This window comes from Pristiophorus japonicus, chromosome 4, assembly GCF_044704955.1.
Source record: "Pristiophorus japonicus isolate sPriJap1 chromosome 4, sPriJap1.hap1, whole genome shotgun sequence".
NCBI lineage: Eukaryota > Metazoa > Chordata > Chondrichthyes > Pristiophoridae > Pristiophorus > Pristiophorus japonicus.
Genome location: NC_091980.1, coordinates 129,716,475 through 129,735,075, shown reverse-complemented (window position 1 = coordinate 129,735,075; position 18,601 = coordinate 129,716,475). Strand labels below are relative to the sequence as shown.

Sequence of the window (18,601 nt, the reverse complement as noted above, 5' to 3'; positions counted from 1 at the left end):
TCACTCGTCCCCCAGAGTGTGCTTGTCAAACAGGTACTCTCCCAAGCCATTCTCAGGGGCTCCCAGTCTCTTCAGGTTGGTGATGTGATCGCCAAGCTTCTTGATCATCTTCACTTGTTCATCCAAGTAGTGGGTTTCCAGGAAGTCACACAACTGAAGGAGAAACAGAAAGGAGTTATGGCCAGTAGCAGATATCAAGGAACATTGGAGCTTACTGCTTGAGAGTTTGAATTTTAGTCCTCTTGGACTGAGGATAGTTCAGTGGTGCAATTGAAATTGATGGAATTACTGCATCATTTCGATGAAAACTTGCTATACAAAAAGGAGCTGGGATCCTTTAATCTACCCTAAAATAGACCCAACACAAAGCTATTGGGCACAGAGATCTTTTTAAATTAAGTCCAAGGACAGCAACTTACCCAAAAGCCCACATTGAAGCATTAGGAACTTACATGAGGGTCAGTGCTCCCAGTGGAGAGTTTGTGCAGATCCAACAGACTCTGATTCACATTCTTCTCCATTTGCAGAGCTCTCTGCATGACCTCCAGACCATTGCTCCACTCATCCTGCTCTGGTTTCTGAAGAGAAAAGTCAGATTAAAACAAACAAGTATTTTTTCGTCTTTAGATGCTCTGATACTGACTCCACGAGGCAATGTATTGTACATTAACTGTATTGACCTTAGTGCGTTTAATGGAACTCGTGGTGAGGATCACACCTGGTGGCCTGCCACACCTGTACAGGTAACCTGCAAGTCTGACTGCAGTGCCCTGTAGTGGCATATATGTAATACTACAAGCAGTAAAAACAAGTTTGGAAATAGGACCGTATTGAAGGAAATTAAGGATGAAAAAAATGCAATCGGAAGTCTAGGTTACCATGAACCAATGTTTTAAAATATTGAATTACTGCATTAAGTCAACTACTGGTGTCAAATTTATGAGGTGAATAGCATAGATGTATTTAAGGGGAAGCTAAATAAGTACATGAGGGAAAAAGGAATAGAACGATATGTTGCTGGATAAAGCAAGGTGGGAGGACGACGTCTGGAGCCTGACCACCAGCATGGACCAGTTTGTCCAAATTGCTGGTTCCTGTGGAATTGGAACCAACTCCTTTACAATGTATTGTGAACAATCAGTCTAAGGGGAACCAAACAGAAGGCCCCTCGTTTATGGAGCCAAACCTTGATGTCTGCCAAGATGATTCGGCCTCCACGCCGATTTTGGAATTCCATCAGTTTCTCAGCATGCTCACGTTCCTCATGTGACTGCTCCTTGAAGAACTCAGCAAAGTGACGCAGGGCAACATCATCCCGGTCAAAGTAGAAGGACTGCAGAGGGATCAGAAGAGTCGTTGATTATTGCATGGCACATCCATCATCATGGGCACTGTACATGAAGCCAAACTCATGTTTCTTGTTTTAAGGGCTCAGTCTCACTGAACTTATGTATAGTTATGGAAACTAGCACCTACTCAAGTAACCTGGTAAAGATATTGGATAATCTCAGCTCCAGCCATAGGGAAACTTAACATGAGAAATATGAACAGGAGTAGACCACACAGCTGAGCCTGTTCCACCATTGAAGATTATGGCTGATCTGGTCATGGACTCATCCCCACCCATTCCCACATAACCCTTTAGCGTTTAAGAAACTATTACAGTCTTAAATTTATTCAATGTCTCAGCTTTCCACAGCTCAGGCAGCAAATTCCACAGATTGACAACCCTCAAGAAATTTATCAGTTCTAAATGGGCAGCTCCTTATTCTAAGATCATGCCTCTAGTTGTAATCTCCCCCATCAGTGGAAACATCTTCTGTATCCACCCAGTCATGCCCCCTCAATCTTATACATTTCAATAAGATCACCTCATTCTTCTGAATTACAATGAGTAGATGCAGCCCCCCCCCACCCCCCTCCTGCTGCTGCACTTAGCAATCTTGCTCCATTTAAATAAAAATTTGCTCTTTGATTTTTTTTTTGGCGCTAAAGTGCATGACCTCACTTTCCAATAGTCACATTTTTGCCCACTCACTTAGCCTGCCTATGTCCTTTTGCAGAAGTGTGTTCGCCTCACACATTACAGATACAAAGTTGGGAGGAATAGCAAACTAGGCTACGTTACCGAATTGGAAGGAGGGACAGAGTGTAATATATAGATTGTAAACAGTTGGGGTCCCAGCACTGATCCCTGCAGCACTCTACTGGATACTGGTTGCCAACCAGAGAATGAACCATTTATCCGGACTCGGTTCTTTAGCCAATCCTCTATCCATGCTAATATATTACCCCAAAGCCTATGAACTTTCATCTTGTGCAGTAATCTTTTGTGGCAACTTGTCAAATGCCTTCTGGAAGTCCAAATACACCACAGCCGCTGGTTCACCTTTAACCACCCTGTTTGTTACATCCTCAAAGAATTCCAGCAAATTTGTCAAACACTACTTCCCTTCATAAATACATGCACACACTGCCTGATCAAATTTTGCTTTTCCAAATGTCCTATGTTAATAATGGAAACCAACATTTTCCCCATCACAGATGAGACTAACTGGTCTATAGTTTCCTCCTTTTTATAAAAAAATAGGGGCATTACATTTGCAGCTTTCCAAACTGCTGGGAGCTCCCCAGAAACCAGGGAATTTTAGTAAATTACAACCAATGCATCCACAATCCCTGCCGCTACTTCTCAAGACCCGAGGATGCAAGGCATCAGGACCATTTATCTGCCTTTAGCCCAATTATCTTACTGAGTACGACCTCCTTCGGTGATTGTTACTGCATTAAGTCCCTCCCCCCTATAGCCCCTTGACTATCCATCATTGGAATGTTGTTACTCTCCTCTACTGTAAAGACAGATACAAGATATTTGTACAGATTTTCTGCCATCTCTATGTTGCCCATTACTAATTTCCCAGTCTCATCCTCTTACGTGATTTAGAAAAATCTGCAGACTATGGAAACATGGAGTTGTATCACTCCACCCAACATTCAGCAAGGCACAATGGACTGAATGGCCTCCTGTAGTGCATCACTCCATGATCACCAATTCAGCTTTGGTTGAACAGGCTTAAAACTGGAACATGAATATTCATTGCAGCTCTGGAAATTAGTGAAGGAATTGCCACAAGATTTATACCCTGGTCACCAGTAGCATGCTCCAATAATAGTTTATTAACCCAAATACATTTTGTACAGACTAGTTGAGGGGGTAGTATTAGAAGTCAAAGCAACTTCCAAAACTAGAGATCTAGTCACAGTGCAAAATTCATATGAAAAAAAAAAGTGAAGAACTAGCTGAATTTTACTGGCTACAATCATGCCAAGGAAATAAAACTACCACAAGCAGCATTAATTTGGCACACAGTCTATACAAATAAAAGCATTGTAGAGGAGAACCAGAGACCACAGAATAAAAGTTTAGAGAACCCCTCAAAATTTGAGGTGCTTGGTGAAGTTCACAGGGGTTAAGGGAGAGTCCACTGAGTACAGACAATTGATGATTAACTTTCTTTGCTTTATTGATGCTAAAAGCTAGGGGAAAGACAGAATGATACAAACTGGTATTTAAAATTAAGAGGTTAGAAACACTTGGAACAGGAGGGAAGCAGAAACATTTGTAACACTTTCTTCCCATCCTCCCCCTGTGGAGGTGAGGGATGGCTGGGAAAAAAAGTGTTTCAGATTTCCATCTGGGAAAGAATACTTCCTGACATCCCTCCAAAAAATACAGCGAGGCCATTTATGACATCACCCATTGAACCAGCAAGGTAAGGAAAGTTCATGGAGTGATTTAGAATGAGGATACAAATTCTGAATTCCTTGCATTGTGTGCAGAATATATTCCAAATAAACTACATCAAGCTCAAGATCCCAGGAAAAAGAAAGATCAGATAATACATTTGCTGCAAGGAACAGAGAGAGAGAATGTTAATAAATTCAAATTAAGATAAATTGTATCATATTATAGCTTTAAAAGTGAATTCACTGCATAGATTCAGTGGGGTGGGGGTGGGGGCAGAAAGAGAGAAATAGGTGGGCTGGGTACAGCACAGGATTTCATAAATTTACATTACAAAGTCTCCATTGTGAAGTGGCAAAAAACACAAAACTCACCATAGAGATATAAACATAGGAGGAATAGAGCTCCATGTTGATCTGCTTGTTGACAGCATGCTCACAGTCCTGGTGGTAATTCTGACACACTTGGGAAGCCATCTTAATATTTTATTTTTCCAAAGTAAAAACTTTGTAGAAGTACAAAGGTAACATTTCACCAAACTCAAACTCCTTTATTTATACTGAGGGATAATCCAGGGTGTGGCACTCTTGATGATGAGTGACAGTCATCAATACCCAATCAGATGTTGCATCTTCTCAGAGCACCAATCAAGTAAAGGGAGGAGGGAGATGGACTCCCAGAGCCAGTCAGATCTTTGAAGAATGAACATCATTGGCTGATTTCTGAATGAGGATCTCAATTGTCCGAACTTTCCTCAAACACAGTTCAAATATTCAGAGTCACAGGTTTAATTGGATTCTCTATTCTTTGGGCTAATTAATTAGAATGTTTAATTCAGCTATCAGAAACACTTAAACCATAAGTGCTCCCTTAAAAAGGGGGAATCAACTGTCAGATCCACATTATGACAAAACTGACATAAAAACTAAAAACAATTTACATTATTTCCCTGTATCCACGCTGCGCTCCCCTCCCTCTGGTGCCCTCCGATGACAAAAAGCCTCAAGCATACCGGGAGACACCGCGTGCTCCCAATCCAGGGATACCCGGGCACGGAAAAAGCCATGGAAGAGAGGCAGGCAGACGGAGAGAACATCCCATCGACCGTGCTCTGCCTGGTCCAGTTAATGGCCACCTTGAAAGGTTCATTGAATCCTCTGTTGTTTGCGAGTCAGTGTTTTTTTAATAGTTCTGGATTGTTCAGTAGGTTGATCATTTGCAGGTATCTGCGGGTTTGAAGCAACATCCAAACAACTCATTGGATATTTGTCCAATAGACTGAGACGATAGACAGAGAAGCCGAGAAAGGGAAGTGAAGTGACCGAGATGGACCATGTGAAGGTGAGTGAAGGGTGGAAATTGGGAACATAGTGAATTAAATGTTCCAGTTTATTGTGAGAGCAGGAAACAGCACCGATATTATCAATGTGCTGGGAAAAGAGGTGAGGGAGGGGCCATGGTGGGATTTTAATACAAGGATAAGAATCTTGAATTTGAGGCGCTGTCAGACTGGGAGCCAATGATGGTCCACAAGCACAGGGGTCATGGGTGAGTGGGACTAGGTGTGTGTTAGGATACAGGCAGCAGAGTTTTGGATAAGCTTAAGTTTATGGAGCATGTAAGGCTAGCAGGAGAGCATTGAAATAGTCAATTATAGAGATAAAAAGGCACAGATGAGTGTTAACCATTAGCACAGTTCTGAGCTCAGAGCGAGGAATACCTGCAGCTGAACCCATCATCATAGGCAGTCACTCAGCATCGAGGAAGACTTGCTTTCACACCTAAAGTGAGTTCTTTGGTGGCTGAACAGTTGAACATGAAAGCCACAGGCCCTGTCACAGATGGGACAGATATTCATCGGGGGAAGGGGGTGGGTGGCACTGATTTACCACACCTTCCTTCCACTGCCTGACCTCTTCACGCTCGCAGCGTTGAGATTCGAAGAGCTCAACGCCCTCCCGGATGCACTTTTTCCAACTAGGATGGTCTTCGGCCAGGGTCTCCCAGGCATCAGTGGTGCTGTCGCAGAGAGGTTTTGAGGGTGTCCTTGTAACGTTTCCACTGCTCAACTTTGGCTCGTTTGCCATAAAGGTGTTCCGCATAGAGCAGTTGCTTAGGGAGTCTCATGTCTGGCATGTGGACTAAGTGGCCTGCCCAGCAAAGCTGATCACATGTGGTCAGTGCTTCAATGTTGGGGATGTTAGCCTGCACGAGGATACTGATGTCGGTGCATCTGTCCTCCCAGGGAATTTGCAGGATCTTACGGAGGCATCTTTGGTGATATATCTCCAGCGACTGGTGTGCCTTCTGTAAGTCGTCCATGCCTCTGATCCATGCAGTAGGGTGGTATTACTGCAGCCCTGTAGAGCGTGAACTTGGTGGTAGGTTTGAGGGCCTGGTCTTCGAACACTCATTTCCGCAGGCAGCCGAAGGCTGCACTGGTGCACTGGAGGCGATATTGAATCTCCGCATCAATGTCTGCCTTTGTTGACAGGAGGCTCCCGAGGTATGGGAAGTGGTCCACTTTTTCGAGGGCCACGCCGTGAATCTTGATGTCTGGGGGTCGTGCTGTGCGGCGAAGACAGGCTGATGTGGACATTTGTCTTAAGGATCTTAAGTGCAAGGCCCATGATTTCATATGCCTCGGTGAATACATCGACTATATCCTGGAGTTCAGCCTCAGAATGTGCGCAGACTCAGGCGTCGTACGCATACTGCAGTTCAACGACAGAGGTTTGGGTGGTCTTGCACTGGTCTGGAGAGGGCATAGGTTAAACTGCTTCCCACTGATTCTGTAGTTTAGTTCCACTCCAGCAGGGAGCTTGTTGACAGTAAGGTGGAGTTGGCAGCGAGGAAGATTGAGAAAAGCGTTGGAGCGATGACGCAGCCCTGTTTGACCCCGCTTCGGACGTGGAACGGGTCTGTAACAAATCCGCTGATAAGGATCATGGGCTGCATGACGCCGTGGAGCAGGCGAAGGATGTTGACAAAGCTTTGGGCGTATCCAAAATGGAGGTAGGACGCACCATAAGCCCTCACAGTCGACAGTCTCAAAGGCCTTTATAAGATCGAAAAATGCCATGTATAAGGGCTGGCACTGCTCCCTGCATTTTTCCTGCAATTGGAGTGCTGCAGAGATCATGTCCGTTGTTACCCGTAGGGGACGAAATACGCACTGTGACTCCGGGAGGAGATCCTCGGCCACATGGAGAACACAGTTGAGGTGAACTGAACCACATCCCTGTGCAGCTTGTTAAGTTTATATAGAACCTTGGCTAGACAACACTTGAAGTATTGTGCACAGTTCTGATCTCCATAGAATTATATAGAAAGTTAGAATCAATAATCTAAGAGAGACTTCAAAAGAAACTTCTTTACTCAGAGAGTGTTCAGAATGTTTAACTCGCTATCAAAAGGAATAGTTGAGACAAAAAGCATAGACGCGTTTAAGGGGAAGCTGGATGAACACATGAGGGAGGAAGGATTGGCAGGATATGCTGATCGGGTTAAATGAAGTTGGGAGGAGGCTCAATGTGTGAAGTCAAGTCCTCTCAGTACTTCGCTCTCCATGCTCATGATTGAAAGACTATTAAATCGATCTTGTCTCATTCGGTTCCTCACCTCATCATTGATGTGTTTTACGTTCAAGAAGAACCGCTCACCACTGCAATTTGCCAGGCCTATTTCTGTGCTGTAAATTCGATGTAATTCTTAAAACAAGGGCATCTGTAAAGTTTTTCACATCGAGTGAGCTGAAGAATTTGTTTTATCTGAAACATGAAGCCGTCAAACCCATCAGCACGCAAAACCCAACATGACTTGTAGAATTGTGTCTCATCAACGTATGAATTGTGGTGACATCTATACTCCAAAAGTGCCATTGAGAGATGCAAAGAGTACAGTAAAATAGTGGTTATGTTACTGGACAAGTAATTCAGAGGCCTGGACTAATGATCCAAAGTCCCACCACGGCAGCTGGGGAATTGAAATTCAGTTAATTAAATTAAAATCTGGAATAAAAAGCTAGTATCAGTAATGTTGCCCAGGGAGCTATCGGATTGTTGTAAAAACCCATCTGCTTCACTAATGTCCTTCGGGAAGGAAATCTGGCCGATATGATTCCGAACCCAAAGCAATGTGGCTAAGTCTTAACTGCCCTCTGAAATGGCCTAGCAAGCCAATCAGTTATAACAAACCGCTACGAGAAACAATAATTCGAATAAAACAGGATGGACAACCCGGCATTGACCTCAGCACCGGCTTCTGACATGACAATGGTACGCCCAGCCCAGTCGACCCTGCAATGTCCTCCTCAATAACATCTGGTATCTTGTGCCTAAATGGGGAGAGCTGTCCTACAGGTTAGTCAAGCAACAGCCCGACATATTCATAAGCACAGAATCATACCTTTCAGCCAATGTCCCAGATTCCTCCTTCACCATCCCTGCGTATGTCCTGTCCCACCAGAAGGGCAGACACACCAGAAGTGGCGGCTCAGTGGTATATAGTCGGGAGGGAGTAGCAGTAGGAGTCCTGAACATTTACTCTGGACCTTATCAAGTCTCAAGGGTTCAGGTCAAGCTTGGGCATGGAAACCTCCTGCTGATTACCACCTACCGACCTCCCTCAGCTGATGAATCAGTACTCCTTCATGTTGAAGGCCACTTGGAAGAAGCACTGATATTAGCAGTAGGCTTCAATATCCATCACCAAGAGGGGCTCGGTAGCACTGAGCAAGCGGGCTGAGTCCTGAAGGACATAACATCCAGATTGGGCTTCCGACAGATGGTGAGAGAATCAACACAAGGGAAAAACCTACTGATCTTATCCTCAGCAATCTACCTGTCACAGATTCATCTGTCCATGACAGTATTGGTAGCAATGACCACCACACAGTCCTTGTGGAGACAAAGTCTTGTCTTCACACTGAGGACACCCTCCTTCGTGGTGAGTGGCTTGACCACAGTGTTAAATGGAATAGATTCAAAACAGATCTAGCAGCTCAAAACTGGTCATTCATGAGGCACTGTGGGTCATCAGCAACTGCAGAATTGTATTGCACCACAATCTGTAAATTCCTGGCCACACCTCTTGCCAAGCTGTTCCAGTACAGAGACACTGGCATCTACCCGACAATGTGAAAAATTGCCCTGGTACGTCCTGTCCAGAAAAAGCAGGACAAATCCATTCAGGCCAATTTCCGCCCCATCAGTCTACACTCAATCATCAGCAAAGTGAGGGAAGATTTTGTCGCCAACAATCTGCTCACCGATGCCCAGTTTGGGTTGTGCCAGGACCACACGGCTCTTGATCTCATTGCAGCCTTGGTCCAAACATGTACAAAGGAGCTGAATTCCAGGTGAGGTGAGAGTGACTGCCTTTCACAGCAAGGCAGCATCTGATGGAGTGCGGCATCAAGTAGACCTTGTAAAAGTGAAGTCAATGCGAATATCGAAAACTCTCGATGAGCTGGACTCATATCTAACACAAAGGAAGTGGTTGTTGGAGGTCAATCATCTCAGCCCCAGGACATCACTGCAGGAATACCTCAGGGCAATGTCCTTGGCCCAGCTATCTTAAGCTGCTTCATCAATGAACTTCTCTCCATCATAAACACCAGAAGTGGGAATGTTTGCTGATGATTACACAGTGTTCTGTTCCATTTGCAAAACATCAGAAAATGAAGCAGTCCATGCCCACATGCAGCAAGACCTGGATGACATTCAGTGTGGGGCTGATAATGGGCAAGTAGAAATGGCAGCACACAAGTGCCAGGCAATGACTATCTGCAAAAAGCAAGAGTCTAACCACCTGCCCTTAACATTCACTGTCACTGAATTCCCCAGCATTAACCCCTGGGGGGTCACCGCTGATCAGGAACTGAACTCGCCCAGCCACATAAATACTCTGGTGATAAGAGCAGGCCAGAGGCAGGGTATTTTGCGGTGAATGTCTCACCTCCTGACACCGAAAGTCTTTCCAGCATTGACAAGGCACAAGTCAGGTGTGTGGTGGAGTACTCTCCACTTGACTGGCTGAGTGCAGCTTCAGCAATCATCAAGAAGCTCGACACCATCCAGGACAAAGCAGGCCACTTGATTGGCATCCCATCCACCACCTTCTACATTCACTGCTTCCACCACCGGTGCACCATGGCTGCAGTGTGTACCATCGACAAGATGCACTGCAGCAACTCGCCAAGGCTTTTTCAGCAGCACAAGCCATCCCACGAGCTCTAGCAATTAGAAGGACAAGGGCAGCAGAAGTTTGGGAACACTATCGCCTGCAAGTTCACCTCCACGTTACACAACAACCTGACTTGGAAGTATATCACCATTCCTTTTTCATCACTGCGGCAAAATCCAGGAACTCCCTCCCGAAAAGCACTGTTGGAGTACCTTCTCCACAAGACTGCAGCGGTTCAAGAAGATGGCTGACCAGCAATTAGTGACGGACAATAAATGCTGTCCTTGAGCTCAAACATTGCGGGTCTCTATAGCTGTTACTCACTTCTTTACCCACACAGCTTAACAGAAAATCCACAGCAGCAGTGGTGCGTTTACTGAGCTACCTGCAGTAATAACTCAATGCAATGCGCATCGATGCATTTAAGTGAAAGCTCGATAAACACAAGGGCGAAAGGAATAGGATATGCTAATAGGTCTAGATGAAGTGGGGTGGGACAAGTTTCACATGGAGCAGAAACCAAGCATGGGCCAGTTGGCCCAAATGGTCTTTTTCCTGTGCTGTAAATTGTAAGTAATTCTTAAAACACAAGCACCTGTAAAGTTTCACATTGAGTGAGCTGGAGAGTTGATACATGAAACCATCAACACGCAAACCCAGGCCGACTCATGGAACTGTGGCTCATCAATATTTGAAATTTTGTAACATCGATACCCGAAAGGCGCTTGAGTGTTGCTAAAACATTAACGTGTAATGTCTGTACTTGGCAATTTAATTGCACACACAGTTCTTAGCTAAATTCCTAAAAATAACTTAACACTGGATTATTGGAGCTGCAGCAATACCATTTGGATCGAGTCATCGCCACGAAGGAGATAAATGGACATGCAGTCCACGGTGACAGTAATGAAATTCACACTGGTACTTAAAAAAAAAAAATGATTTGATTATAAATTGTGGCCAGTAATGTGTTTAACAGCTTGTGCCTTTTGCTTTGTGGAATTAAATACATTTGCTCATTCCCCATGTATTAAATGTTGGAGTATCGTTAGTCTTGTAATACCTTATTCATGTGAATGGAGTTTGTGTTCACAAGTTATTCAACCATTACAGAAGCAGGCAGAAGAGAACCTGTCCCAGAACCACTCAGGTATCCACACTAAGTACTGAAGCTTTGACAGCAAGCTGATGACAGCTGTTGCTTTCCCTCCTCACCCAATTGTAATGCCCAGAGTTCAGTGTGCTGATATATTATTTTTCTGCCTACAAAGCTTAACAGCAAGCCTATTGGAGCAGTAGTGAGTCCCATTACTGAACTACCTAGATAACTGAAAAGGATCTGATGCAGCAATTGAATACAAACTGCTGTTCGTTCACAAGGCAGATAGACTAAATAGGAAGCTAATCCAGGACTTTTTCTTCATTGGACTGAAATGGTGCAATAATGAATTACTGGCAAATTGGCCCTGAGTTTAGCAGATGTTACATCTTGTTGGATTGAATTGTCATTTGTACAAAGACAGATCGTTGGAACAAGTAATTGGATACAGCTTATCAGTCCCAAGCTCTCGAGATGCCTTTCTAAACATCTCTGTACCTCTGCAATACATACCTCTGACCAGACTTGGTCACGGGGACAACATCCCATAGGGCTGTCAATTGTCCAAACACACCATTGAACATTTTAGATCTTATAACAGGTGCCTGAATGGCCTAGTCAATACATAGACATTACACAAGGGGAAACACATTTCACAGGACTGAATCCCATATAAATGTTGCACAGCTCAGTGTAATTCTTGTTTCATGGAAACCAAGCTCTGTTAAATGAATAATAAGTAACCACTCAAACTTACAAGGCAACAAAACACAGCCCAATGTTGAACAGTTTATTTACTGTTATGGGTTTCAGCTTTTTGTACAAAGTCACAAGCCTTCATTCCCTACAGGATAGGGGCCTGATTATATAAATACAAGTACTAAACACAATAAGCTTGATCCCAGTCAGTTTAGTCACTATCCCCCAGAGTGTGCTTGTCAAAAAGGTACACCCCCATGCCATTCTCAGAAGCTCCCAGTCTCTTCAGGTTGGTGATGTGATCACCAAGCTTCTTGATCATCTTCACTTGTTCATCCAAGTAGTGGGTCTCCAGGAAGTCACACAACTGAAAAAAAGAGGGAAATGAGTTATGGCCAGTAGCAGATATCAAGGATCAGAGCATCCCCCCAAGTTAGGATTTTAATTCTCTAGGAGTGGAGAAGGATCAGGTAGGGCAATTGAAATTGATGTACATATGCTCTAATGATCCAGTAGCTACTGTACAATGTGAGCTTAGATCCTGGAAACATTGGGACCCATTTATTTCTCCATGTCCAGAGTAGGCCAACTTCATGGTCCTCTTCCCCCACTCCCTGAAGAACCTGAGAGAACCCCCCCACCCCCAAAAAACAAAGCTATTGGGCATGGAGCACTTTTGAAACAGCTCAAGGATAGCAATGTTCCACCACCTCCAAGTTGCCCAGAAACCCACATGAGGAACTTACATGAGGGTCAGTGCTCCCAGTGGAGATTTTGTGCAGATCCAGCAGACTCTGGTTCACATTCTTCTCCATCTGCAGAGCTCTCTGCATTGCATCCAGACCATTGCTCCACTCATCCTGCTCTGGTTTCTGAAGAGGAAAATCACAGGTAGTTCACTTATAATGGAACAAACAAAATACAAAAGACAGTACAAAGGAAAATAGGATTAAAAAAAGCAACCAAAAGTCCATTTTACCATAAACAGTGTCACAGGAATAAAGAATTACTGAATTCCACTACTACAACCATGGAATCAATTGCTTTAGGAGGTATTTGAATCAATCAGGTCTAAGGGTATCCAGACAGAAGGCCACTAGATAATTGAACCAAACCTTGATGTCAGACAAGATGATCCGTCCTCCACGGCAATTCTGGAATTGCATCAATTTCTCAGCATGCTCACGTTCCTCATGTGACTGCTCCTTGAAGAACTCAGCAAAGTGACACAGGGCAACATCATCCCGGTCAAAGTAGAACGACTGCAGAGAGAAATTAAGACAGCCTATTTAGACCTTGATCTTCATATACAACGCAAGAGTTATTTTTCCCCCGATTGAAGAAATTCAAAAGATAGAAACCATTTGTAAACTAGCAAAATGCAATTTACTTCATCAATTGGAGTTGAGCCTCACCTCCCCATAGCATGATGAAAGTTTTTCCTTTGCTGGTTGAACATATAAAACTAAAGTTCAAGATTACATTTCATGTCCAGTCAAACTAAATTCTACTCCTGGATAAGCAATACCTCCTCTACTTTGTCATTCACACAAGAGTGTGTCAGTCATCAGGTGCATGTGAAAGATCAAGGAGGAGAGATTGAGCCTCTATTCTAGAGATTTGAAGGATGAGGTGATGTCACTAGGAATGTACAAAATTCTTACAGGACTTGAAGGATTGGATGCAGGGAGGATGGTTCCTCTTGCTGGAGAGTCTAGAGCCAGGGGTCATTGAGGACTGAGACAAGGAGGAATTTCTTCACTATGATGACTGAGCCTCCACAACTCCTGGGGGAGAGAATTCCAGTCATTGAGTATATTGAAGAGCAATAGATTTTTGGATAGCAAAGGATATGGGGACAGTGCAGGAGGTGGAGTTGAGGAACAAGATTAGCAATGATCTTAGTGAATGACAGGAGTCAGCCATTGGTCCATCAAGCCTTCTCCATGTTCTAGATACTACTTCAGGGAGCTCTCTGCAGTGTCCTAGCTAATAGTTATCTCTCAACCAACACCACTAAAACAGATGATCTGATCATTATCTCATTGCAGTTTGAGAGCATCCTGTGCACTAATTGGCTGCTGCATTTCCCACATAACAGGTAACTACACTTAACTCCTTCATTGGCTACAAAGCACTTGGGATATTCCAAGGTAGTGAAAGGCATTATAGAAATGATTCTTCCATTCTAATCAAAGTTTGGACATGGAGTGAGAAAAATCCTCCACTCCAGTAGTTTACACAGCAATAGTGATCTCAGCAGTGAGCAGGGCTCCAACAGCAGGATTCTCAGTACATCACCTCCAATTAATGAGCACAAGTGAGAACCTACCCACATTTCACTCACTGCAGTCCCCCACTGAAATTGAACATTGTCTCAGGTCAACAGGCCCCTGACCAGGTTTGTGCTCTTCTGTCACACTCAGGCAGCAGCTGAGCTGGTTTCCGATATTAAACCTCAATAGAGGGCAGCTGCTATAGGGAGCAGTCCATAAACTCAACAAGATCCCCTGTATTACACACCTGAAGTTCTCACTGCCCAAAGACTCTGCTCCCCCAGGGAAGGAAGTCCAGAGAAATACAACTTAAAGCCAATTCATTGAACTGGAGAATTAACAACTTTTCAGAATGCAGCAACAAGGTATACACAACTCACCATGGAGAGATAAACATAGGAGGAACAGAGCTCCATGTTGATCTGCTTGTTGACAGCAGCCTCACAATCCTTGTGGTAGTTCTGACACACTTGGGAGGCCATCTTCTCTGTCTATATTTCACTATCACCTGCACAGTTCTGAAACTCACTCTGTCTTGCACAAGCTCCTGTATTTATACTTTTGGAACAGCTGCATTCAAACAGGGTATGACATCACCAATGATGATTGACAATCCCTCAGAGCCAATCAGGAATCTTCCCTGAATTGAGGCACCAATTAACAAAGGAGAGGGGATTTGGGGGAGGGGGCTGGGGGAGATCAGTCTTGGTGATGTCACTGCCTTTGGGTTCCTTGAACCTCTTCAAATCTGAAAGTGTGCCATTGTTTAACGCTCTCACTTGAATGAAATTATAATTTTCTACTTTTGCCAAAGGGGTTTTGCATAATCTGGCGAAGTTTGTAACTTGCAAGTTTCTGTGGCACTGAGACAATATTCAAAGCAATCAAGTCGTCTTGGTGCATTTACAAACCAACCATTGGTCAGTGGAATGGGAATTCCATCCTGTGGATGGTGTGAACTGCCCCCAGTTCGAATATAGAGAATGGGCATGTGTCTGAGGATTGGCTATATGGGGGCATCAACGATCTGTCATTTTTATTCTCATGGAATGATGTCTGGTAAAATTCAATATATTGAGTGAGAATGAGAGGGAGTGAACATTACTGAACACATTGTCACCCACATCTCCATTTGATAGAGGGATTCAAAATCATGAGGTGTCTGGACAGAGTCGATAGACAGGAACTGTTCCCATTGGCAGAAGGGTCAAGAACCAGAGGACACAGATTTAAAGTGACTGGCAAAAGAACCAAAGGTGACATGTTTACTCAGCGAGTGGTTGGGATCTGGAATGCAATGCCTGAGAGGGTGGTGGAGGTAGACTCAATCGTGGCTTTCAAAAGGTAATTGGATAAGTACCTGAAGGAAAAATTCATAGCGGGTTTGTCCTTTTACAGTCAGTTTTCAGTGAGGCGAAAGAATATTAAAATCTGATTGAAATTATGAATATTTAAATCTGATTGAAATGATGAGGCTCAGATATGCTCTAACTGTCTGGCTTATCATAGATTCTATCAGCACAGAAAGAGGCCATTCGGCCCATCGTGCCTGTGCAGGCACTTTGAAAGAGCGATCCAATTAGTCCCACTCCTCAGCTCCTTCCCCATAGCCCTGCAACTTTTGTCAAGTATATATGCAATTCCCTCTTCAAAGTTACTGTTGAATCTGATTCCACCGCCCTTTCAGGCAGCGCATTCCGGATCACAACAACTCGCTGCGTTAAAATAATCGTCCTCATCTCTCCCCTCTGGTCATTGACCTTTCATGCTGGTGTATCCCGGAGATCCAAAGCCGTGACGTCTGATTTCAGTGCAGAAGTGGTTCAGTCCTCGATGAGCTGATGAGAGGTGTTCCCTTGGATTAAAACTCTGCTTTAGATGGGGCAGAGAGTGCGGCAGTGATTCAGATCCGGAGCCACAAATCATACTATAGGCACTACCCTTTCGGGGGAGATGCCACCAATGAGCACAGTTGACCCATCTGAATCAAACATGAGATTGTACAACAATCCCTCAGTACTGCCCTTCAGACAGTGTGGCAATCCCTTAGTGCTGCTCCTCCGACAGTGCAGAATCCTGTGAGTATCGTCCCTCTGACAGTGCGGCGCTCCCTCAGTACTGCCTCCCCTCAGTACTGCCCCTCCGACAGTGCGGCGCTCCCTCAGTCCTGCCCCTCTGACAGTGCGGCGCTCCCTCAGTCCTGCCCCTCTGACAGTGCGGCACTCCCTCAGTACTGCCCCTCTGACAGTGCGGCACTCCCTCAGTACTGTGTGTGTGTGTGTGTGTGTGTGTGTGTGTGTGTGCGTGTATGGGGCAGGGTCATTGAATACATTTAAGGTGGAGATAGATAGATTTTTGAACAATAGGGGAGTCAAGGGTTATGGGGAACAGGCAGGAAAGTGTTGAGACCAAGATCAGACCTGTCATGATTTTACTGAATGGCGGAACAGGCTCAAGGTGCCAAATGGCATACGAATGTTATGTAAACCTCTCTGCCTCCTTTAAGACACGAAAATGTACTTGTGATCCCACTGCCTTCTGTGACTGAACAAACGTGAACATTTTCAATTGTTGTATTACAGCGTTGCAATGCAAGATTGAAATGCATGAATAGAATTTGCAAGATATACTCTTATGGATTAATGCTTGGGAGTCACAAGACACAGAGGGCATCGCGGTCGGAGATCATCAGGCTGTATACATGTGGCATGTGTGCTTGATCACCTGTATATAAGCTGGGTGTCTTTGTCACACTGGCACTCGGGCTGGAATAAAGATGGATGATGTTGCACCTGAGTGAGTTTACAATAACCAGATTTTTGAGTCGTTACATATACGTACAATTGAAATTAGGTCTTCAACATGTCTGAATAGCTATTGTAGATTGGGTATTGAGAAGGGGTTAATTAATAGTCTTTTTGTGCGGGATCCTTTCGGGAAGAATTATCATAACATGATTGCATTCTTCATGAAGATTGAAAGTGAAGTTGTCCAATCCAAAACTAGGTCCTAAATCTAAACAAAGGAAACTACAAAGGTATGAGGAATGGCTATGACATATTGGGAAGATTCATTAAAAGGCATGATGGTGGATAGTCAATGGCTAACATTTAAGGAACGAATGCATGAATCGCAACAATTATACATTCCTTTCTGCTGCAAAAACACAAAAGGCAAAGTGGCCCAACCATGATTTACACAAGAAATGAAGGATAATATTAGATCCAAAGAGGAGTCATACAAAGTTGCCAGAACAAGTAGCAATCCTGAGGATTGGGAGCAGTTTAGTATTCAGCAAAAAAGGACCAAGAGATTGTTTAAGAGGGGGAAAATAGTGTATGAGACTAAACTTGCAAAGATCATAAAAACCGACTGTAAACATTTCTCCCATTATGTAAAAAGAAAAAGATGAGAGACAAATGTAGGTCCTTTTCAGTCACAAATGGGATAATTTATAATGGGGAACAAGGAAATGGCAGAACAATTAAATACTTTGGTTCTGTCTTCACAGAAGAGGACACAAATTAACATCCCAGAAATGTTAGGGAACTAAGGGTCTAGTGAGCAAGAGAAATTAAAGGGAATGATTATTAGTAAGAAAATAGTGCTGGAGAAACTAATGGGACTGAAAGCTGATAAATCCCCAGGCCTGATAATCTGCATCCCAGAGTAATAAAAGTGGTAGCCATGGAAATAGTGGATACATTGGTTATCAGCTTCCAAAATGCTATAGATTATGGAACAGTTGCTGCAGATTGGAGGGTGGCAAATGTAACCCCACTATTTAAAAAAAGAGGGAAGAGAGAAAACAGGTAACTACAGCCCGGTTAGCCTAACAGCAGAAGTAGGAAGTGATAAAGGAACACTTAGAAAATAACGGAATTAGACAAAAAGTCAATATGAATTTATGAAAGGAAAACCGTGTTTGACAAACCTACTGGAGTTTTTTTTTGAGGCTGTAACTGAGATTAGATAAGGGAGAACCAGTGGATGTAATGTATTTGGATTTTCAGAAGGCCTTGGATAAAGTCCCACAAGACTTTAGTGTGCAAAATTAAAGCACATAGAATTGGGGGTAATATACTGGCATGGATTGAAAATTGGTTAATTGATAGGAAACAGAGAATAGGAATAAACAGGTCTTTTCCTGGGTGGTGGGCAGTGACCAGTGTGATACAAGGATTAGTGCTTGGGCCCCAGCTAATCACATCTATAAATAGATAGAGGAGGAAACCAAATGTAACTAAATAAACAGGAAATTCGGGGTGCATGCAATAAAGGTGCAGCAGTTATAATGGGTGACTTTAATATGCACATAGATTGGGCTAGCCAAACTGGAAGCAATACGGTGGAGGAGGATTTCCTGGAGTGCATAAGGGATGGTTTTCTAGACCAATATGTCGAGGAACCAACTAGGGGGGAGGCCATCTTAGACTGGGTGTTGTGTAATGAGAGAGGACTAATTAGCAATCTCATTGTGCGAGGCCCCTTGGGGAAGAGTGACCATAATATGGTGGAATTCTGCATTAGGATGGAGAATGAAACTGTTAATTCAGAGACCATGGTCCAGAACTTAAAGAAGGGTAACTTTGAAGG

General features: G+C 43.8%; 2 protein-coding genes across 2 annotated transcripts; both read right to left on the bottom strand.

Annotated features, from left to right (window-relative positions):
• On the bottom strand, window positions 1–4,221 carry LOC139262208 (ferritin heavy chain, oocyte isoform-like). The gene is made up of 4 exons (XM_070877353.1): window positions 4,120–4,221; window positions 1,187–1,333; window positions 453–578; window positions 1–153 (listed from the first exon to the last, which is right to left on the bottom strand). Exons 1-4 carry the CDS (start codon window positions 4,219–4,221, stop codon window positions 1–3), a joined length of 528 nt encoding a protein of 175 aa, XP_070733454.1.
• Window positions 4,222–11,940: 7,719 nt separating this feature from the next.
• LOC139262554 (ferritin, higher subunit-like) lies at window positions 11,941–14,487 on the bottom strand. Its single transcript, XM_070877717.1, has 4 exons — window positions 14,386–14,487; window positions 12,845–12,991; window positions 12,476–12,601; window positions 11,941–12,096 (listed from the first exon to the last, which is right to left on the bottom strand). Exons 1-4 carry the CDS (start codon window positions 14,485–14,487, stop codon window positions 11,941–11,943), a joined length of 531 nt encoding a protein of 176 aa, XP_070733818.1.
• Between the last annotated feature and the right edge of the window lie 4,114 nt (window positions 14,488–18,601).

What these genes read in the sequence shown, in the direction of transcription:
- LOC139262554 (XM_070877717.1), bottom strand. Translation starts at nt 14,487, where the DNA reads ATGGCCTCCCAAGTGTGTCAGAACTACCACAAGGATTGTGAGGCTGCT. An exon ending in TCATCTTGTCTGACATCAAG is followed by an intron (nt 12,602 to 12,844) that starts GTTTGGTTCAAT and finishes TTTCCTCTTCAG; the next exon opens with AAACCAGAGCAGGATGAGTG. An exon ending in CTGGGAGCACTGACCCTCAT is followed by an intron (nt 12,097 to 12,475) that starts GTAAGTTCCTCA and finishes TCTTTTTTTCAG; the next exon opens with TTGTGTGACTTCCTGGAGAC.
- LOC139262208 (XM_070877353.1), bottom strand. Translation starts at nt 4,221, where the DNA reads ATGGCTTCCCAAGTGTGTCAGAATTACCACCAGGACTGTGAGCATGCT. An exon ending in TCATCTTGGCAGACATCAAG is followed by an intron (nt 579 to 1,186) that starts GTTTGGCTCCAT and finishes TTTTCTCTTCAG; the next exon opens with AAACCAGAGCAGGATGAGTG. An exon ending in CTGGGAGCACTGACCCTCAT is followed by an intron (nt 154 to 452) that starts GTAAGTTCCTAA and finishes TTTCTCCTTCAG; the next exon opens with TTGTGTGACTTCCTGGAAAC.